General features: G+C 36.0%; 1 protein-coding gene across 1 annotated transcript in view; it reads left to right on the forward strand.

Annotated features, from left to right (window-relative positions):
- cacna1hb (calcium channel, voltage-dependent, T type, alpha 1H subunit b) overlaps positions 1-22,194 on the forward strand; it is a 69,609-nt gene extending 47,415 nt beyond the window's left edge. The window contains exons 25-33 of the mRNA XM_051900186.1: positions 2,927-3,036; positions 5,181-5,314; positions 6,032-6,102; positions 7,075-7,153; positions 7,673-7,794; positions 7,979-8,272; positions 11,087-11,243; positions 11,325-11,482; positions 14,105-22,194. Of these exons, the coding sequence (XP_051756146.1) occupies positions 2,927-3,036; positions 5,181-5,314; positions 6,032-6,102; positions 7,075-7,153; positions 7,673-7,794; positions 7,979-8,272; positions 11,087-11,243; positions 11,325-11,482; positions 14,105-15,139 (2,160 nt within the window). The 3' untranslated portion in view covers positions 15,140-22,194. The remainder of the gene's footprint in view (positions 1-2,926; positions 3,037-5,180; positions 5,315-6,031; positions 6,103-7,074; positions 7,154-7,672; positions 7,795-7,978; positions 8,273-11,086; positions 11,244-11,324; positions 11,483-14,104) is intronic.
- Positions 22,195-23,811: the final 1,617 nt, after the last annotated feature.

A 23,811-nucleotide genomic window follows, 5' to 3' on the forward strand; every position in this document is an offset into this window, starting at 1 on the left:
AAATGCATGTTCTTTTTTATTTAGTACTGTCCTGAGTAAGATATTTTACATAAAAGATGTTTACATATAATCCATAAGACAAAAAAAAAGCTGAATTTATTAAAATTACCCCATTCAAAAGTTTGTGAACCACTGATTCTTAATACTGTGTGTGGTTACCTGGATGATCTACGACTGTTTTTTTGTTTTGTGATGGTTGTTCATGAGTCTCTTGTTTGTCCTGAACAGTTAAACTGAGCTCTGATCTTCAGAAAAATCCTCCAGGTCCTGCAGATTCTTCAGTTTTCAAGCATTTTTTGCATATTTGAACCCTTTCCAGCAGTGACTGAATGATTTTAAGATCCGTCTTTTCACACTGAGGACAACTGAGGGATTCAAACACAACTAATAAAAAGGTTCAAACATTCACTGATGCTCCAGAAAAAAACATGATGCATTAATAGATGGGGGGTGAAAACTTTTGGAATTTGAAGATCAAGGTAAATTGTATTTAATTTGTCTTCCGGGAAACATGCAAGTATTTTCTGTTGCTTCCGAAGGGCAGTACTAAATGAAAAAAAAATGATATTCAAGCGAAATAAGAAAAATTTGGACCTCTTCATCCTGTTCAAAAGTTTTCACCCCCGACTCTTAATGCATCGTGTTTCCTTCTGGAGCATCAGTGAATGTTTGAACCTTTTTTATTAGTTGTTTTTGAGTCCCACAGTTGTCTTCAATGTGAAAAGATGGATCTCAAAATCATTCAGTCACTGTTGTAAAGGGTTCAAATATGCAAAAGATGGTGGAAAACTGAAGAATTTTTGGGACCTGGAGATTTTTTCTGAAGATCAGAGCTCAGTTTAACTGCTCAGAACAAACAAGGGACTCATGAACAACCATCACACAACAAAAAAACAGTCGTAGATCATCCAGATAACCACACACAGTATTAAGAATCAGTGGTTCACAAACTTTTGAACTGGGTCATTTTAATAAATTCAGCTATTTTTTTGTCTTATGGATTATATGTAAGCATCTTTTATGTAAAATATCTTACTCAGGACAGTATTAAATAAAAAATAACATGCATTTTGTATGATCTCTTATTTTGTTAAAATTTTGCACATTTTCACAGATTCTGCAAGTGGTTCACATACTTTTTCTTGCCACTGTACATATTAAATTATTTCAGCTTTAAATGAAAATTAGACATTTTTCTTTAAGAACTAACTGAAATAAAACAAGTTTAATTATATTTCTGTTTCTGTTAACATTTTTTTTGTATTTTTTAATTTTAGTTTTAGTTTACGATAACAACATACGTATTTCAGAGTGAAACAGTATTCAGTGAGAAACAAATATAGGTTGAGACTTGATTTTATGCACCTGGAATTGATTGGACTATGAAAATTGGGAGTTACAATACAGATAAGGTATGTTCGACTTCATGTGGTGCTGCACAGACAAATCGGTGAAAGTTTCAGACACTTTCTGCTTCCCGTAGTGACACTCGCGCAGTGTTTGCGTACTTTATTACAGACGGTATGGATTAGTATGGAAAGTGGATTAGATACAATATTTGTAAAGTACACAGATGTTTCAGATGTTTTCATGAAGCAACAGAAACGCTTTTCATGTACTGCTTAATACAGCGTCATCTGTTCAAGAATGAAGTTCAACGTAAGCTTATTCATAGTTTTCAGTCACGTGACTGGCACAGAGACCGGGCAGGCAATACATCCATAGAACTGCATTACTGTCAATTTTCCATCTCAAAAGACGAAAAATAAAAATATGTGAATAAAATGCAAGTTTTGGGCATCTGTGATCCATATCCAGCATCTGCTGCTGTATTTCAGTCACTAAAAACAGCAAGACATTCTAAAACGCTTAACGTGAAAAAACACTTAAAGTGCCTTAATGTACTAAAACAGTGATATTAAGAGACCAAATTCAGTATACACCTTATTGATGATGAATACTGAGATGAGCCCAGAATATGAATGCAATATGTTAAAATGTTTTCTTTATAATGGTTTTCTATGGAAAAACGCTTAAAGAGAAACTGTGTGTTCCATTTATATTATGGGTTCATCTGCTTGCCTGTACATAGTACATCATCAATAAATTACTTGAAATTACTGTCTTACTTCATTAGTACTTAGTACAAACCTTGTAAAAATCACTGCCGGGCAATGGAGGAAAGCCTTGTTCTGCCCTCCAGATGGGCTTTCTTATAAGGGTGTGACATCATGTGAAAACTATGAATAATATTTAAATACCAATAATGTGTGTCTATATATTTTTATCAGTGTTATTTTGAGAAACATTACACAATATAACATTATGGTTACATGAAAAGAGTTTACAGATTTGTGAGCATTAGTGGAATTGTAGGTGTCAGAATAAACACGAAACACACGTCGTTGTCATCTGTGAATCCGGCCCATCGTGAAACATCTGTTTCGTCATCAGAACCCGTGCAGCCGCTCTGGAGAAGCTGTGCTGGCCGAGTCAGCCGTCTGCTCTCGAATCGCTCTTGCGGTACTTTGATGCCATACATCACAGTGATGTGCCGTCAACGCTGTCTTAAGTTGGACAGAATTTCTAACCGGCATGCACTGCTTCAAGTCAGCCGCCGACTGGTCTGCGCAGCGCTGCATGAAGTTGAACACACCTAATGACATCAGGTCGGCGGGTAGGGGTTGAAAAATAAGAGGACTTGGTGATGTCAACTGAAAAGGAAGGTTCTTTCAGAGGCAGAACAAGTTATTATATTTTGATGCATATTTGTAATAAAGATTTATAACAGAATAACATGCACTGATGGATCATTCATAATAAGACCAGGATCATATAAATAAATAGTCAATTTTTATTTTATGTTAAATTCAGAGTTTAATATTGCAGGTGTCTGACTGTCACTGTTTATGTCTGTGCTTCTCAGTATCTTGATGAAGGTCTGAAGTACTGTAACTATATCTTCACGCTGGTCTTTGTGTTCGAGGCTTTGCTGAAACTGGTTGCCTTTGGATTTAGGAGATTTTTCAAAGAGAGGTAAGGCTCCCTCTTGAGGACACAATGCAGAGATGCAGTATCTTTTCTAGACAGCAAGTTCACTGGTTAGAAGTTTTCTTAAAGGATTAGTTCACTTCTGAATGAAAATTTCCTGATAATTTACTCACCCCCATGTCATCCAAGATGTTTATGTCTTTCTTTCTTTCTTCAGTCGAAAAGAAATTAAGATTTTTGAGGAAAACATTCCAGGATTTTTCTCCATATAGTGGACTTCAGTGTGGTTCACTGGGTTGAAGGTCCAAATTGCAGTTTCAGTGCAGCTTCAAACGGCTCTGCATGATCCCAGATGAGGAATAAGGGTCTTATCTATCGAAACGATCAGTCATTTTCAAAAAAAAAACAAAAAAACATTTTAACCACAAATGCTCGTCTTACAGTAGCTCTGCGATCCGCCACGCATGACGTAATCACGTTATAAAGGTCATGCGTGACGTAGGCGGGAGTACCGATCCAGTGTCTACAAAGCGAACGTGCAAAGATTAAGCCAAACGGCCTTTACAAAAAAAAGTAAAACAATGATATCGGACGATTTTGAAGTTTGAGGAGAAAATTAGAAATTAGTTTTTCGCCCTACTGCGGTACTTCCGCCGATGTCACACGTGACCTTTCCAACGTAATGCGTGGCGCACCGCTGAGCCGTGCAAGATGAGCATTTGTGGTTAAAAAGTATATACATATATATATATATATATATTTTTTTTTTTTTTTTTTTTTTTTTTTTAAATGACAGATTGTTTTGCTAGATAAGACCCTTATTCCTCGTCTGGGATCATGTAGAGCGCTTTGAAGCTGCATTGAAACTGCAATTTGGACCTTCAGCCCGTTGAACCCCACTGAAGTCCACTATTTGGAGAAGAATCTATCTTTTCGACTGAAGAAAGAAAGACATAAACATCTTGGATGACATGGGGGTGAGTAAATTATCAGGAAATTTTAATTCTCATCACAGAAGTGAGGAGAAAACAACTGCAATCAGTTTCATTTCATTTTAATGACATGTTGCAGTTCACAGCTGCTCATAACTAAATGCATTAATATGCACTACTGTTCAAAAGTTTGGGGATTTTTTTAAATATTTTGAAATATGCTTGTCTTTTAAGCTCACCAAGGCCGTATTTATTTGATCAAAAATACAGTAAAAACAGTAATATTGTGGAATATTATTCCAATTTAAAAGAACTGTTTTCTTTTTTAATATATTTTAAAATATAATTTATTCCTGTGATGCAAAGCTGAATTTTCAGCATCATTACTCCAGTCTTCAGTGTCACATGATCCTTCTGAAATCATTCTAATATGCTGTTTTGCTGCTCAAGAAATATTTCTTATTATTATCAATGTTGAAAACAGTTGTGCTGTTTAATATTTTTTTGTGAAAACTGTGATAGTTTGAGGATTCTTTGAATAGAAAGTTCAAAAGAACAGCATTTATTTTAAGTAGAATTTCTTTTGATCAATTTAATGCATCCTAACTTGTGAGAATGTTATTCTGTGATGCTGATTCAGTTATAAGTGGTCTGAACTTAAAGTAAAGATGAATGGTGTCTGTGATGCCGACACTATCCATGTCAAACTGTGTCTTGTTTCAATAAAATGAGTTTTGGTGACAAACTGCTATAAAAATTATTGTTGCGCACAAGTATTTTAAACGTGTCAGTCATTGCCTGTCACTCTGTCAGAATCGCATGTCATGCAAACGCGAATACTTGCGATCCATGTTCCAGTATGGTATCAACTCACTGTTTGAAGTGAATATCATAGAGAAAGGTCACATGGTGTCATGAATAATAATGAGACAAGGTCTTCTCATAGGATAAGGCGATGTAGAATCATGAATAATTGTGAGACACCACTGTGACACATCCTGTGACGTTGACGCAGAGAAGAGCCCAGAAAGTCCCTTAAATTAATAACTTTGCTCTTTATAAATCAAAAATACTCTATGCTAATATTCCATTGTCATTCATGTTCTGTGGCCCTTTAAGCTTGAAATTTCAGTGTTAAAGAAAGACCTTTCCTCAGGCAATCTCTAATGGTCAAGTGTAGCGCTTTCCAAGAATATTAAATGGTTTCACAGGACCTTGTCTTTATCTCATTTTATGTTTCTGTCTTTCTTCTGTCAGGTGGAATCAGTTAGACTTGGCAATTGTTCTTCTCTCTATCATGGGCATCACACTTGAGGAAATTGACCTGAATGCCTCTCTACCCATCAACCCAACTATCATACGCATCATGAGAGTGCTACGCATTGCCAGAGGTACCAAATACACGCACACAAGAAAAAGCACACGCCAGACATCACAAGTGAGAAATAAAGCAGTCTAAGATGTGCCAAAAGCGAGAAGTTTCCAGATTTTCTAGCACCTCTGATAAAAATAGGATATTTCATTTACCATTCAAAAATTTGGGATCCATAAGATTGTATTTATTTTTTTCAAAAGAAACTAATAATTTTATTCAGCAAGGAAACATTAAACTGTTTAAAAGTGACATTTATAATGTTATAAAAGATTTCTATTTCAAATAAATGCTTTTTTTTTTTTTACTTTCTGTTCATCAAATAATCTTAAAAAACATTCAATTTTTTTCCACAAAAATATTAAGCAGTTTTCAAATGTTTTCAACACTGATAATAATAAGAAATGTTTCTGGAGCAGCAAATCAGCATATTAGAATGATTTCTAAAGAATCATGGAGAAACACTGAAGACTGGAGTAATGATGCTGAAAATTAAATATTTGGCAATATTACTGTTTTTACTGTATTTTTGATCAAATAAATACAGCCTTGGTGAGCAAGAGACTTCTTTCAAAACCATTAAGACATTTTAGAAACCCAAAACATTTGAATGGTTCTGTATTCATTTATATAGTGCTAAGCAGATGTTTTAGTACAGTGAGGGTTTGTGTCAAAAAGAAACTTCAGTGATTAAAAATGGGAATGAAATGTAATATACAGTAAAATTCCCTTTCAGTGTTGAAGCTGTTGAAGATGGCAACAGGAATGAGATCTCTTCTGGATACAGTAGTTCAAGCTTTACCACAGGTCAGTAAGTTCGTGTTTTTGTGCTGTATCTTTTGTGATTTGTATTGTGGAACTACAGTACTTCATACAGTAGATAAATTACGCAAAATTTACGGTAAAAAACTGGCAGCTGTGGTTGCCATAACTTTACCATAAAAAATATAGTAGCACCGTTTTAGGTTTTACAACACAGCACTTACTGTCTATTTTACAATTCAAAACCGTATAATTTAAAGGTTTATATTGTAATAATTGCGGTTCATAACTGTTTATTTCACACACTGTAAAAAAATTCTGTTAAATTTACGGTAAAAACCTGTATTTCATTAACTGATATAATGTTAATTTACCAACCTATTGAAGTATTAATATCTGTTTTGTACCTTTGTAATACACTGATAACCACCAAACACAGTGGTGATGAGAGTCACATGATGAATCAAAGCTCATCACAAGCAGCTTTTCCACAAGCTGAGAAGGACAATACTAATATATAGAAGGTGCACACAGTATCATTCACACAAACACTAAACACCATCATGGTAACACATGAAATTTTACAAATGCAATAAACATTAATTTAACAACATTAGATGTAACATAAAACCCTAATGTACATAACTGATTAGAAAAAAACTAAGAAGAAACAGTTATTTCAACGAAAATACATCAAATATGAAGTGTCACGCAGGGAATTGTGGGAATTTACGTTTTTTCACTGTAAATTATACAATGATGTTATTTTTCACTTCCAAAAACTGTAAATTTAATGGTATTTTACCATAAAATTACATTAAATGTACCATTAGATCTATTACAGTTATTCACCATGTATAGTACGGAAACTTTCTGTAAACCAATGAACTGTTTTTCACCGTACCATTTTTACAGTCTTTTACCGTTAAAATCACGATCATTTTTTACTGTGTATATGGCCCCAGATGATACTGTATATATATGTGGCTTTATTCTGGTGATGTTCTGGTTCTCTAGGTTGGTAATCTGGGTCTGCTTTTTATGCTGCTGTTCTTCATCTATGCGGCACTGGGAGTTGAACTCTTTGGCAAACTTGGTCGGTATACCTTTCATTTCCTGTTATCATACACTGCCGTTCAAAAGTTTGGGGTTGATAAGATTTTTTTTTTTTTTATGTTTTTGGAAAGAGTCTCTTATTCTCACCAAGGTGCATTTATTTGTTAAAAAAATACAGTAAAAACAGTAATACTGTGAATAACTCTTTTCTATTTTAATATATATTACAATGTAATTTATTCCTGTGACGTCAAAGCTGAATTTTCAGCATCATTACTCTAGTCTTCAGTGTCACATGATCCTTCTGAAATCATTCTAATGTGTGGATTTCAGGTTTCTGATGAATAGAACAGCACATATTTGAAATCTTTAGTAACATTATAAATAGCTGTACTGTCACTTTTAATCAATTTAATGTGTCCTTGCATATAATAAAGTATTAATTTTCTTACAAAGATCTTATAGAGCCCAAGCTTTGAATAGTAGTGTTTGTTGTTGCATAAAACAAATAGATGTATATTTGAGATGAAGTATTAAAATGAATTCTTTTTTAAATCAGAATGCACTGAGGAGACCCCGTGTGAGGGTTTGAGCAGACACGCTACATTTCAGAACTTCGGCATGGCATTCCTCACTCTATTCCGCGTTTCCACGGGTGACAACTGGAATGGAATCATGAAGGTATTTTGCAAAGCATGTAAAATATTCATGCTGCATGTTATAATTACCTGATTAGGGAATGCTGATGTTTGATGTTAGCTCTTAATTGGTTGTCAAAAAGATTATTTGTTGCCCACATACAGTACATTATCAGTATTTTGATCTTGGCAGAACTCACAATTTCTGTGTTTCTGTGTGTGTCTAGGATACCCTGCGGGAATGTAAAAATGACAAATGTCTGAGTTACCTTCCGCTTTTGTCGCCTCTGTACTTTGTGACATTTGTGCTGATAGCACAGTTTGTGCTGGTGAATGTTGTGGTCGCTGTGCTCATGAAACATTTAGAGGAGAGTAACAAAGATGCCCGTGAGGAGGCCGAGATGGAGGCGGAGTTGAAGGAGGAGCTTCGGGGCAGTCGTAGACAAAGCACCGCCTCTATGGGCGGAGTCATTGGGCTTGAGGGTACAGCTGTTAAAATGGAAACTTTCTCACATGAACAGGTAAGTTCTATTAGATTAGAGTAATTATAAATGTATTTTGGATATGTGTAAGATGACAATTTTTAAATAACATTTTAGTATAATATAAAAAAAATCTAAAAAGTTTATTATTTTCTATAGAACTAAATCTTGCATAATTTAGAGGTGAATATTGTCTAGTACCATGAAATCCCCTCAAAATAAAAAAAAATATTAAAGTCACCATGAAACTAAATTGTCCATTCCTATTTTTTAGGGAGTCTTTGTTGTAATCTCAGCCTGTATTTCCCTGTTTTACAAAGGACTTTTATGTTGAAGTGTTTTCTGTCCCCTTTTTTCTGTGTTCAATTCCTGTTTGCCTTCTGCCTTGTTTGTCTCCATAGTGACCTTGATTAGTGCTGTGATTGTTTCCAGGTGTGTCTTGTTTGCCAATCACCCCTTGTGTGTGTGTGTGTGTGTGTATATATATATATATATACCCCATTGTTTCTCATATTCTTTGTCTTGTGTTGTCCATACATGGTTGTATTGTGCGTTTTTGCTATAGCTTCCTGTTCTCTCGTGTCTAGATTAAATGTCCACTGCACTTGGATCCAACACCTGTTTTATCTGCAGCAGCCACGTTGCAAAACACTAGAACCACATGGATTAAGCAGAAGTAATTCTGTTCCTCAAGGTATCACTACCATCGAGAATTACTCCGTTCAGTTCTGTGCTTTCGTTAACTGTTCAAACCGGAAGGATGCCGTTTTGACAGACTTTTATTGTCATGGATTAAACAAACCTGTAAAATCATTCATGCCAAGAGGAAACCCCTCACTGTGGAGGGTAGAGGAGGACCCTTCACCTAAACAATTTTTTTTGGGGTGGGGGCTATGTGCATCAACTACGGCTTCCAAGTCCGGTGGTCTCAAGTCCAGAGTCTCCAGCCGTCATGCCCATCACACCTGAAGCATCTAAGGCTGTCCCAGGGCATTCAAGACTGGTGTCTAGTGTGGCAGACCCACCACTGAGGTTGGTTTGAGCGGTTGGCATCCCGGTGGTCCAACAATGAGTCCAGTCCAGCACATCCGAGTCTGGTGGTCCTAATTCCGGGGGTCTCTCAGGTTCTTCCACCGTCGGCTGCGCCTCCTGTAAGGGCAGTTGCCATCTTGTGTATTTGGGCGAGGCGGCGGCGTCCACACCAGCTCCTCCCGAGGCGGCGGCGTCCACACCAGCTCCTCCCGAGGCAGCGGCATCCGCACTAGCTCCTCCCGTGGTGGCGGCATTCGCTCCAGCTCCTCCAAGGTGGCAGCATCTGCTCCAGCTTCTCCCGAGGCAGCGGCGTCTGCTCCAGCTCCTCCCAAGGTGGCAGCGTCCGCTCCAGCTCCTCCCTAGGTGGAGGCGTCCGCTACAGAGCATCCAGAGGTGGCGGCGTCCACTTATGAACTCTCTGTCTGCCCTGACATGACCACAGAGGTCACTCATGAACTCTCTGTTAGCTCCGACACGACCATGGAGGTTGTCCCTGAACTTTCTCTTTTCGAAGGCTGCGTCCTCCGGAGGTCGCATTTGAAGGCTGCATACGCCATTGAGGTGGTCTCATTTAAGAAAAGTAACTGTTAGATTGCAAAGTAAGAAAGAAATTACAGTATTTTACACCTCACGAGGAATAACAGTCAATTTTATTATGGTTACTTTTCTTAAATAAGACATCCTTGATGATGTATGCAGCCTCCGAAATGAGACTCAGCTAACGTCTGCCCTGACACGACCACAGAGGTTGTCCCTGAACTTCCTGTATGTCCTGACATGACCATGGAAGTCGCCCTAGAATGGCCTGCCTGTCCTGTTATGGCCACGGAGGCAATTACTGAACTCCCTGCTTGTTTAGTCTCAGCCAGAGAGGTCGTCCTAAGTTCTTTAGTTTCATCACCTCCCCTGAAGTGGTCTTCAGCCTCACCTGCTCTGTTGTGGTGGTCCTCAGCTACGTCATGGTGATCGCCTGCTCCGTCGTTGTGGTCCTTAGCTATGCCTTGGTGGTCGTCAGCCCCGCGTGCTCCGCCCTGGTGCCCCAATCCGTCACGGTTTTCAGTCGTGCTTCGCCACACAGGCCTGGCTCTCCGTCCCTCCCGCTAGTCTGTCTCTGCTCCACTACCTTCCTAGACTGGAATCCGCTCCTTAGGGAGGGGGCTCTGTCATAATCTCAGCCTGTATTTCCTTTTTATGTGGAAGTGTTTTCTGTCCCCTTGTTTCTGTGTTCACTCCTGTGTTCAATTCCTGTTTGTCTTCTGCCTTGTTTGTCTCCATAGTGACCTTGATTAGTGCTGTGATTGTTTCCAGGTGTGTCTTGTTTGCCAATCACCTCTTGTATATACTGTATATAGTTTATTGTTTCTCATGTTCTTTGTCTAGTGTTGTCCATGAAATTGAATTGAGTTCGTTTGCTGTAGCTTCCTGTTCTCTCATGTCTGAATTTACCTTGTTCATTGTCTGTATTTATTTCTGTTGTCTTGTTTCAATAAATGTCCACTGCACTTGGATCCAACGCCTCCTTTGTCTGTAGCAGCCACGTTACTATATTGCAGTATAAAGGATTTTTCATGTAATTTTTCAATCAGCGTGCAATTTGTGTGGTAATTTATTTTGATTTGATTTATTATATTATATAATTATGTTTATATATATATATATATATATATATATATATATTATTTCTTGTAAATATTAAGATTATATATTGTACTTATAAACAAAAATCATTGTTATGCAATATGCATTGCAAGCCTGTTTTTAAGAAATGGCAGAACATTACAGTTAAAGCACTGTTATCGTAATGATTTGTTGTTTTTGCAGGGCAAAGACCCCAATTACGGCAATTTCCTGACAGTTGGGAGGCCGTCTATATCACGGATGCTGTCCTTACCTAATGATAGTTACATGCTGTACCCTGTTAAGCCTGTATATGGATCCATTCATGAGAGATTCTCCAGACAGGACTCTACACTACCAGGTGATTAAACAAGCAAGAGCTTGCTGTTCTTGACACACATACAGAGAGAAAAAATGACTAAAGCTGTTTGTGTGTTTTCAGGCTCCTCTCTCTCACTCGGCACCCAGCCCTGTGAAGATAATGCCTTAATGCGGGCTCCAGGAACTGCATCTCAGACAAGCCTGGCCTCCATTCCTGCTCCCCACCCTCTAAATCAAAGAGCGAGATCTAGCAATGCCTTCAGGGCTCTGCAGAGACAGGTACTGCAGCAACTCTCATCCTGATGTCTGTCTGTTTATGTTAGGGCTGACAATAGATTAAATTATTTAGACAATTAGATAAAATACTTTTCTTTCCCCCCTTTGTTACAAATGAAATTCAAAATTTGAGATGTCATGTGAACATTTGTTTAAAAGTTCAGATGTTCTTTCTTCCATTGGATCATTCTCAAATAATGCTGGCGAACATGATCATCAGATTTTACACAAACTGCTGCTGTCATGCAAGCAAAAGAGGGACAAAACAAATACTAAAACATTCAGACATTCATGTAAATTGTTATGTTAATTCTTATCGTAACTACATATATTTTTAATTATGTATTTAATTATATGAATATTATTTAATGTAATTTGTATTAAACTACAAAAATATAAAATATTATAAAAATATAAAATATTATAAAAATATAAAATATTATAAATATATAAAATATTATAAATATTGAATATATCATTAGCTTTATACAAAGTATAATATAAAATATATACAAAAATATTTGTATTAATTTAGGTAATGATAGATTGAAGTATTTTTTTTTAGTTTATATATATATATATATATATATATAGATATATAGATATAGATATATACACAGTTGTGGTCAGAATTATTGGCACCCTTGGTAAATATGATCAAAGATGACTGTAAAAATAAATCTGCATTGTTTATCCTTTTGATCTTTAATTCATAAAATTAGCAAAAATCTAACCTTTCATTGAAGGAAAAGAATTGAAAGTGGGGGGAAAATCACATTATGAAATAAATGTTTTTCTCCAAAACACATTGGCCACAATTATTGGCACCCCTAGAATTTTTTATGAGTAAAATATCTCTGAAGTATCTCTGAAGCACACCAGGGTGATCATGAACATGAAATTGTCCAGCCATGACTTCCTGTTCCACAGGAGTATAAACATGAGGAAACACAAAGGCCAAATTCCCTTAATCATTCATCACAATGAGAAAAACCAAAGAATATAGTTCTGATGTGCAGCAAAAGATTGTTGAGCTTCACAAAATAGAAAGTGGCTGTAAGATAGCTAAAGCATTGAAAATCCCCATTTCCACCATCAGGGCAATAATTAAGAAGTTCCAATCAACTAAAGATGTTACAAATCTGCCTGGAAGAGGACGTGTGTCTAAATTGTCCTAATGTGCGGTGAGGAGGAAAGTTTGAGTGGCCAAAGACTCTCCAAGGATCACAGCTGGAGAATTGCAGAGATTAATTGAGTCTTGAGTCTCAGAAAGCCTAAAAAAAAATATCAAACAGCACCTACATCCCCACAAGTTGTTCGGGAGGGTTTCAAGAAAAATCCTCTGCTCTCATCCAGAAACAATCTCCAGCATATTCAGTTGTCAGACAAGACTGGAACTTCAAACGGGACCAGCTTCTATTGTCAGATGAAACAAAAAAAAGAGCTTTTTGGCAGCAAACACACCAGATGGGTTTGGTGCACACATGGATAAAAAATACCCCATGCCCACGATTAAATATACTGCTGTATCTTTAAAGTTGTGGGCCTATTTTTCTGCTGGAGGTCCTGGACATCTTGTTCAGATACATGGTATCATGGATTCTATCAAATACCAACAGATAAATCAAAACCTGACCGCTTCTGCTAGAAATCCAATAATGGGCCGTGATTGGATCTTCCATCAGGACAATGATCCAAAACAAACATCAAAACCAACACAAAAATGTGTTACTGAGCACAAAATGAAGCTTCTGCCATGGCCGTCCCAGTCCCCTGACCTGAACCCTAAAGAAAATGAGTGGAGTGAACTGAAGAGAAGAAGCACCAACATGGAGCTGGGAACCTGAAGGATCTGGAGGGATTCTGCATGAAGGAATGGTCTCTGATCTCATGTCAGGTGTTTTCCAAACTCATCAGGCATTATAAGTGAAGACTCAGAGCTGTTATCTTGAGAAAAGGAGGTTGCAAAAAGTATTGAATAAAAGGGTGCCAATAATTGTGGCCAACGTGTTTTGGAGAAAAACATTTATTTCATAATGTGATTTTTTTTTCCCCCCCACTTTCAATTCTTTCCCTTCAATGAAAGGTTATATTTTTGCTAATCTTATGAATTAAAGATCAAAAGGATAAACAATGCAGATTTATTTTTACAGTCATCTTTGATCATATTTATCAAGGGTGCCAATAATTCTGACCACAACTGTGTATATATTTACTTTTTTTTTTTTTTTTTTTTGGTACAAATGCTGTTATTTATATGACCAAAAAGTAAGATGAAATTCTGATAGTTTGTAATGTAAATCAATGATATGTGATGTAAATCGATGAACACATATATAATTCATATATATTACATTAATTATATATTATATTAAAATATATAATTTGATATGAAATACATTTAAAATATACAATTTAATCTATATTATATTTAATTTTTAAAATATGTTTAATAACGTTTTGTGTTAAATTAGATAAAAGTACAATAAATATATTTTAGATAAATACATTTAATATATTTTCCAATATATATGAAAATTACAGAATTCTGCAATAAAGTATTCAATTTGGAAGTGTAATGAATAATTTTTTAATGTGTGTTCTTACATCTGTTCTTACATACAGCAAGCAATAAAGAGCGACTCCATTGATTCCACAAACGCTGACTCCAGAGACACCTTACATATCCCGAGTAAGCCCTGCTCCAGTGATAATCTTCTTCTCAAAGTACCCATCATGCCCCTCACCAGTGGATCTGCCCCCTGTTCCCCCCAGGCCTCGCCTCCCCCTCCCCTCCGCAGCCGGACAGCGAGCGTACAAACAAACAGACACGTGTACAGCCAGCGCAGCATCCCCTGCCGACAGACCGCACACCATACGCAATCCATAAAATCTCTTGAAATAATGCACGCACATGCACACACCAAACTACGGGATTCAGACGGTCCTGACGAGGTGGTCCGACTCAACGCGAACATCACCCAAAGAAGAGCCTCTCGGTGTGGAGGACACAGCCACAGTTTGTCCCCTTGCGACCCACCTTTCTGTTCTGACAGCCAGTCTCAGGACTCATTGCACAGTGGGGCAGCCTGTCAACCGGAAACCAGCGCTCATGGTCTGCGGAAGTACAACAGTATGGAAAATAATGGCTTCCTGTCTCAGCTTCACATCCCTCGCCGCCACTCAACACATGGAGAGGAGTTACTTCTTCAGCAGCAGACAATTTCACCATCACCTGGACCTTCTCCAACACCCAAGAAGGAGAAAATGAGCCCGCCGTGCATCTCCATCGACCCTCCCACCGATGCGGAGTTTCCGTGTCCAGGGGTCAGCCAGGAGCGCAGCACAGTCCTAAGGCGGCGGACCCCGTCGTTTGACTCCGCACTACCACGGGAGTCCTTAGATCTTCCTGACGTGCAGGACGAACCTCTTTTGCCAAGTCATTTGCCCCTCCCACAATTCTCTTTTGACCAATCGGATGTAAGTTCCCTGAGTAGCCTGTCGGAACTGCTTTCAGATAGTGACCAGTCGACGCACTCCTTCCCTCCTGAGGCCCGGTCGGGGCTTGTGGGAGACACAGGTCGGAGTCCACTCAGGAAGAAGGTATTGGTCAGAATGGTCAGCACTAGGGATCCAGCAAATGAGGATTCGGTTGCCTAGGCAAACGAGCAGGAAGCCACTTACGTATTCCGCCTCTTTGTAAAGCATTTTAATAACAGGAAGAGGCGGTGTCGGCAAAAGTATGCAAATGTGTTTCTGATGGAACTGATCTTTTTGTGCCTGATCATATTGATTAGGGAACTTTTGCTAGTGTTCATCATCACACACACATTGATATTGTGACATTTTATGTGAATTCATATGAAAATCCATCACAGCATCGTGGCATATAATTACTGCACATGACGGTCCGATTTTATCCCTCATATTTTGTTTGGGGTCTGAAAGGTTGATCATTTAATTGCTCAAAAAGTGTCATTTAAATTAACCCTGTAAAGTCTGACATATGAAATAATAGTAAAAAAAAAAAAAAAATTGAATTTTTTGAAATGGATCACTTTATTGAAACTTTAGACAAAATATTTTTTAAAAATCTACAAAAAAAAGTTTGATAATGTATTTTTGTTGAGTATCATATTTTATACATCAGGCTTTTATGGCTCATATTGCATGATATAGAAAAATGGAGGGAAAAAAACACCTTTATTTTATTCAGAGGCAGTAAAAATATGCAATTTGGTGCAGTTGCAGATATTTATAAGGCCAAAAAGTAAGTTAAAATTCTGATAGCTTGTAATGTAAGTCAATAAGATTATAGCAGACTATTCACATAAATATCAGTTGTCACTCTATGTCTCCCAATAATATCTTCGTAAGATGTTTTATGATCAAAGCGCTGTACTTTTTATTGTGGAACCAAAACATATAATGCAATGCAATACAACACTCTAAAAAATGCTGGGTTGAAAATGGACAAACCCAGCAGTTGGGTTAAATGTTGCCCATCCTGCTGGGTAGTTTTATTTAACTCAACTATTGTTTAAAAATTACTGTATTGCTTGCTTAAAATGAACCCAAAATATGTTGGAAATGAACATTTATTAATAAGTTTAATGAATAATAATTAAACAATAAACATTTATTGCCTCTAGTAATTATGTGTCTGATTTATTAATTTCTAACCTATTTTGGGTTCATTTTAAGCCAGTTATATAGTAATTTTTAATAAACAGTAGTAGGTTAAATAAAACTGCCCAGCACGTTGGGCAAACATTTAACCCAACCGCTGGGTTAAAACAACCCAGTTGCTGGGTTTGTCCATTTTCAAACCAACTTGGGTTGTTTTTAACCCAGCATTTTGTAGAGTGAATGATGATTGAGAGATGAACAAACAAACATTCATCAAAAGCCTGATGTTTGATACTCACATTTTAACATGATTTTTCTAAAAAACGGTGTATTGATAATCAAGTAGACCTAAGTTCCTTCAGTCCAGTAAGTGATCATCTTGAAATATTACTAACAATAAAAAAACAATAAAAAGACACAAGAAGGGGGACATGTTTAAGGCCCCGTTTACACTAGTTTTGCTACGGTTACGCCTGTCGTTTACACTATGCCAGCGTTTTCGAACCTCGAAAACAGAGACTTTCGAAAACGCTGCAGACCCCTTTTTAGTTTAAAAATGCTGGGGTTGCGTTTCAGTATAAACAGACCGAAACGGAGACTTTTGAAAATGATTCTGTGGCTGCCTACGTTCGCTCTGCGTATCCTTGACGACCGTGTAAACAATAACATGGAGACTGAACTGCAATCTTTGCTGGCTTTGTTGTCATTTTTAGCAGCCATTGTGCAGTTAAACTCTGCATTTTTTTTTTAATACTGCAGCTGCCTACATGCGCAAGAGGCAGCTGTTTACACTTGGCCGCGCATGCCCACTGTGCATGAACAGTCATGCGACATGCGTTTTCAGTCATGTAGTGTAGACGGAGATCATTTCTGAAACGCTGTGGAAACGCCAGTGTAGACGAGGATCGTTTTCATTTTAAAACGCCGTTTTAAAACAAAAACGCACTAGTGTAAACGGGGCCTAAAATGATACTCAACTTGATCAAAACGTATAAACTATCAATCAGGTGACAGAATGCATGTAGTAGATTGTGTACAACAGGTTTTCCAACAAAGTTTTAATCATGTTGATAATTTAGAGGCCTTAGAAATTTGCGTATATAAATTATGGTACAGTAGGCTTTATAGGGTTAAAGTTAATTTCATGAGTTTCCTATTATTATGAGAACTAATTATAAAAGTTGATTTTATAATTAGCATACTGTGGATATCCATCATGAAACTTATGTACCTTATGTTTGGAGTCACAGAGACCCCAGGTATAAAGCATGAATAAATGCAAATAATTTCCTTACGATGTTTTAATGTGTTTTATCAGATTGACCCCAAACAGAAACAACAATACTGTACTGGAGTTTTGAGTAAAACAGAGTAAAAGAATTTGATGGGAAATAATGAGTTCATTTTTAAATCATTATTAGTAAGCCAATGTCAACAGAACATGAGGGTTAAATGTCAACGCTATACAGTATGTCTCATCTTCAAACAAACTCTTATGTCATATGATTAATTAACAGTCATACCCTAACTGTAACACCCTATTGTCTTATACAGAGTATACGACACATACAGAAGTATTTTAGCTGAAACATATGCATGTTTCATAATGCAGATTGTGTAGCTGAATGAATGAAACGATTATTATATATATGTGTGGCATGTGATATTTTTGTAAAGGGTCAGAGTTTTACATGTTGTTGGCCTTCAGGAAGAAACGGTGTTAAAGGAATATTCCATGTTCAAGTTCTACATCTGTGCTGCAGATTAACACAGAAAATAATTTTGATTCATTCCTCTGTTTGTAAAAAATAGTGTGTGTACAGTGATGCAGTGAAGTCTATGGGCAAAACGTTGCAGCAGGATCAAATTGACACTATAGTCACATAAATTTAAAAAACTATACTCGCAAGACTTCAACATTATGTGATAACATTGACTACCTACTAACCCTGTCTATGCAAAATTATAAATTTACTTTAAAACAATTTTCACTCAGAAATTGCTAGTAAATTGCACAAATAATTACAAACACATTGAATTAACTGTGAAATTTTGAAGTAGAAAAACTAAAATTTCTTGTAAAACATACTCCAATAGTCTTTGCAGTGTTATTTTAGTTTTATTATACTTTTATTAATATTTTGAATTACTGTAGCTTTTTATATTTAAGTTAATTTTAGTTTAAGTTTTAGTAATGAGCATTCAATGAGTAATGCGTCATTTTATTTGTTTTCTTTTCAAATATTGCTATTTATGTTTAATTTATTTTTATTTCAGTTTTAGTTTTTATTTATTTCCAGTTAATAATTTTATTTCTTCAACTTATTTCAGTTTATTGCCAAGGCAACATTTCTAATTTTTGTTTGTTTAATTTTGTTTTTGTTTTGTCAGCTTTTTTTTTTTTCAATTAACAGAAATGTTTAATAGTTTAAGTTTTAGTTAACGATAACAACCCTGAATCTTTGTTTTATTTACAGCTTCGAAAAAGTTTATGGAGGACTGAGTGCCACTTAAAAGTAAAATCAATCAATCAATCAATCAATCAATTATTAATGTATTAATTCAAAATGAAAATGGACATTTTTCAAAATGACAAATAAATAGATGTATCTGTTAAGTTCATGTTTAAAAATGTAGTCAATAACACATGCAAAGATGCCAGAAAAAGACTTTTACACTGTAAACTTAAAAACTTTAAAAAAGTTAACTTAAAAAAGTTCAGTTTCTGCCTTAAATTTTTGAGTAGGCTGTAAATTGGCTGTACAAGTCATTTCAACTTAAATTAAATGAAACTGACTTAAAAAAAATTGAGTTGAATCTCGTATAACTTATAAAATCTAGTTTAACTTCTTTTAAACCTTCTGGAATATTTTCCCCTTAGACTTTTGTTGTATAGCATTACTGTAACACATTTTGATGGTTTTATTAAATTGAGAAGTCAAAATTATTTTCAGTAGAGATCATTAAATTATAAAACCATGGAAGTGTTCTTTCTTTTGAACTGTAGTGCATTAACATGTAAACATTTGATCACATTTTTCCCCCCCGTATGCACAAGCACAGAAGCTTCCAAAGAAAAGAGCTATAGCATGAATGCTCACTCTCTTATTTTGGTTTTTTGGCTCATCAAGTGATGAAGTCAATAAGTAACCCATGAATATTTACATTTGCGCAGAGATGTTTAGAAGTCCCGACACTTATTGAATAGTATTAACATGTCAACGTTGCAGTATTTGCAACAACATGAAGGTTGTTCTGTACCTGTAACATTTCCTCACATAAAGGCAGATGTGTATCACAAATTGTGAATCCTTTCCACTGCATGAACAGCTGAATATAGGCTTTTCACACTTACTTAACTCTGGGTTAACGGCTTTTAAACCCCAAGTTAAGGCCACTTCATACTACATTCATACCTTGTCATCAAGGAATTGTGTAAAATAAATAAGTATCATGGTTTTCACAAGAATTATAAGCAGCACAATTGTTTTCAACTGTGATAATAATAAGAAATGTTTCTTGAGCACCATATTGGAATGATTTCTGAATGATCATGTGACACTGAAGACTGGAGGAATGATGCTGAAAATTCAGCTTTGCCTTCACAGGAATAAATTATATTTTAAAATATATTACAATAGTAAACAGTTATTTTAAAATGTAATAATATTTCACAATATTACTGTTTGTATTTTTGATCAAATAAATAGTGAGTATAAGAGACTGCTTTCAAAAACAAAACTTTTGAGTACACTTGAGTAGTGTACATGGCCACAATTCCTTAAAGAAGCAGTTATTAAAACAGGTCAAATATGTTAACCCAGGGTTAAACATTAGTGTGAAAAGTCCTGTAAAAATAGCAAACATAAATGATTGACTGTAGTTTACTCATTCTCAAAATCACATGAATACATATTAATCTTTAACAATGCATTGATTAACTAGAGTGTGATGAAGGAATTCGGGAAAACCAAGGGCTGCTAAATATAAATGAGTATCTCTGGACTGAGTGTGACAGTGTGAGATCCAGAATGCTGTTTGACAGGTTCATGATTTTGGGTGCTGTTCAACAGATAAGAGCATCCAATGAGTATCACTAAGAAACATTTTGCTGATAAACTATGGACATTAAACATTTAGAGACTGTTAACTATACTTGAAAAGACCTTTATTTTGCTTGCAGTGCTTTGTTTCCTGTAGACTGTAATTCAACATTTAAGAAGCAGATCAATGTGTAAACAGAGCAGAATGCACATAACTACTTTCCATCAATAGGGTACAAAACAGAGCTTCAAATAAATGTTATAATAATAATAATAATATGTGTCAGTGAAAGGCGGTGTATAACCTTCATAATGGTGCATTATGAGGAGCATAATATTGTTTATCCACCTCAGGAGAGTAAACTACATATAATATGAGCTGTATTACAATAATAAAACATTCTAGAATGGGTTAACAGCCAGTGTTGGGGTAAAACATTACAAGTAACGTGTAGTCAGCATTACAAATAATCAGATTACTTTTAAGTAACTAGTAAAGTAACACATTACTTTTAAATTTACAACAACATATCTGAGTTACTTTTTCAAATAAGTAACGCAAGTTACTTTGTTTTCCCAAGTATTGGCTGACAGCTCTCCTGTCCCCATGTTGAGAGAAATCGGGAGTAAGATGCAGAGGTGTTGTGTGCGCTGTGTGAACAGGATGGTTATTGTAGTTAAATGTGAACATGAATTTACTCATCTCACTTGCATAAAAACAGATCCAGTATTCTTCCAAATTAATAAAAACAGTGAAATGCAAACTTGAATATTACGCAAACCTGCAAAAATATACTTTGTGTATTTAATCTCACTTTATTAACCAATGTCTTTGCTGCTGACCTTCGATGATCCAGTTCAACCATACCAATAAGCAAAAATGACTTTAGATAAACATCACATTTGTGTTTAATGTTTTTGTTTTTATTGCTGCAATCTAGAATGGCAGCACAGCTGAAAGGTTTCTTTGACCTGCGCCCTCTACTGTACAGCCATGAATTTGCATATATTTCAGCCTGAGGCATATTCATTTCACTTATGGTGTAAAAATGTGGCCTTTACATTTGTCAAAAAAGGTTTTGTTTTGATGATGTTGTTATTAAAAAAAAAACAAGCCCAGCCCATGTGCAAAAGTAACAACGCATTACTTTCCAATTCCAAAAAAGTAATGTAACACAATTAGTTACTTTTTTTAGGGAGTAATGCACTGTAACACATTACTTTAAAAATGAACTTTCCCCAACACTGGTAACAGAATTGACCCTTTGCCAGGAGTTTGACTGACAGGCGATCTAACCAATCATAACGCCGAATCTGCCATTTTGTCCTGACAAAGCAGTCAGTTAGCAGATTAACGTAGGTGGACTTGAATTTGAAAAATGGTGTGTACTGACGTCTTTCCGCGATTGAAACAACATTCCTTATGATGTTCATTCATGTTTATTTGATGCTATAAATGAACCATATAGGAAGAGACGATCGGTTCACGAGGCGCTACAGCGATCTGTCACGACACATTAAAGATCCACAAAACGGTATTTATTGTTTAAATTTCTTTAAAAATGACACAATTTGAGACTTTGTTTCATATCAAAAGTTACCTTTTTTTTTCTTAGTAAAACTCATAACAGGGTTGAATGGTTGACATTTGAAACTAGCTACTTGGAATGCTGTGAATATTATGTTAGTTAATAGCATCTTAAATATGAAATAGCTCTCTGTCTGAAGAACGTGAGATTTTTTAAAAATCTATTGCTTTATAAAACAAAGTAACGAGACGCCAGTTTGTACCCTATTTGTGGAGAATTCCATCCCCCAAACTTCACTTGCAAGCTTTGTGTTAACACTTATTCATAGCTGGTTTTTGAAACACACACATTCGTTTACTGTACCATGTAATATATTTGAAATGAACCAAAAAAGCACCAGATAACTTCTGTGTGTTGACCTGGTAATAATAGCATGTATATCAACCTGACTGTATCTTTCCCTTATTTCTGTTTGTTTTTCTTATGGCACAATAAAGCACACTACTATAAGAGACACACTGTACTATAAATCTGGGTTGCAAATGAATACATGCCTGTAAACGTTTTATAAATTCAAGTTTCTTGTTAAGGGCTTTTATGCCATTTAGCTCTCTGGAAAAGTCTGCTTATTAAACTGAATTAATGGAGATGATTGAACAGGACGCCGTCTTTTGAGGCTTAAACCTAAAACACAGTTTCTCGTAGTTTTGACTGTGATGCAAAGTGAATTTGAACACAGTTACTGAGACACGGCAATCTTCCACCAATTGTTTAATTATAAATGACTATTTTTTTTTTTTTTTGTATTAGTTATTTTACTGTTATTTATATATTTTTTTAGGTTTTTCATGTAAGATTATATTTTATTTCAGCATCATTTCAATTAGTACTTTAAAGGTGTCCTAGTATGCAAAATGGTAAATATCCACCCACTCCTTTTTTTTAAAAAAAAAATCCACATAAATCAGAAGCAATGTCTGAAAAGACGCTGTTCCAGATTTCCAGATTCCAAGCCCCACCCATATCTGGCGACCCTGAGTGAGTGAGTCGCACCAAAGTCCCTGGTCGCACATAGTCCGCCATGTTTATTTCCTCGCAATAGCACCTATTGATATAATGTCTGTGCTACATAAACATTACAAATATTCTGTTTTTGGATGTACCAACAAACATAAGAGTCTCCATAGACTCCTGGCATATGAGCCACTGAGGACAAAGTGGATGAATTTCATTTATGAAGGAAATGTGCAGAAGAAATTAGGTAAAGTGTACGTGATTAGGTAAAGTGTTGTGCACTTTACCTAATTAGGTAAAAATTAGGAAATTAGGTAAAGTGTTGTGCAAATTATTTTATGCCAAACTCCTTCGCAAACGAGAGTCAGTTCAACGCTGGATTTGCATAAAAGTTGATTCTGAATGATGGGTCAATACCAACATCTATACTACAGTTCCCACGTGAGCACCTGTACAACAATGTATAGATAATCCTGACGGAACATACTAATCTATAGGCTAAGTTGAATAAAGCTAACTCCATAGCTAAATTTATCCACTAACCATTCAGAAACGTCCTTTGCATTCTAAAAGTTGTAACTTCTTCCTGAGTTACTCCATCTGTGTCTCTGGTCTCGACTCGAACATTAGGCTGAACACTGCTACTGATAATTTCTAACATTTTTACATTATCCTGTAAAAACTCCACCCTCTTCTGGAAGGGGGCGCGGAGCAGCAGCTCATTTGCATTTAAAGGTACACACGAAAACGGCATGTTTTTGCTCACATCCAAATAGGGGCAAATTGGACGTTATAAATGATTTGTGGAGTATTTTGAGCTGAAACTTCACAGACACATTCTGGGGACACCAGAGACTTATATTACATCTTGTAAAAAGGGGCATAATAGGTCCCCTTTAACAACAACACTGGCCAAAATAACCTTTTCCCACATTCTCTCAGAATTACTTTAGAATTAAAGTGATTGTTCATGAAAATTCTCTTATTATTTACTCCCCATCATGTCATTCCAAACTTTATGCTGTTATTTTTTGCTGTGGAACAAAATTTTGTAATTTTTTTAAATGTATTTTGGGTTTGTAATGTCAGAAGGAACATGAATCACAGCACACAATCA

The sequence above is a fragment of the Ctenopharyngodon idella genome, chromosome 1, assembly GCF_019924925.1.
Source record: "Ctenopharyngodon idella isolate HZGC_01 chromosome 1, HZGC01, whole genome shotgun sequence".
Lineage (NCBI taxonomy): Eukaryota > Metazoa > Chordata > Actinopteri > Cypriniformes > Xenocyprididae > Ctenopharyngodon > Ctenopharyngodon idella.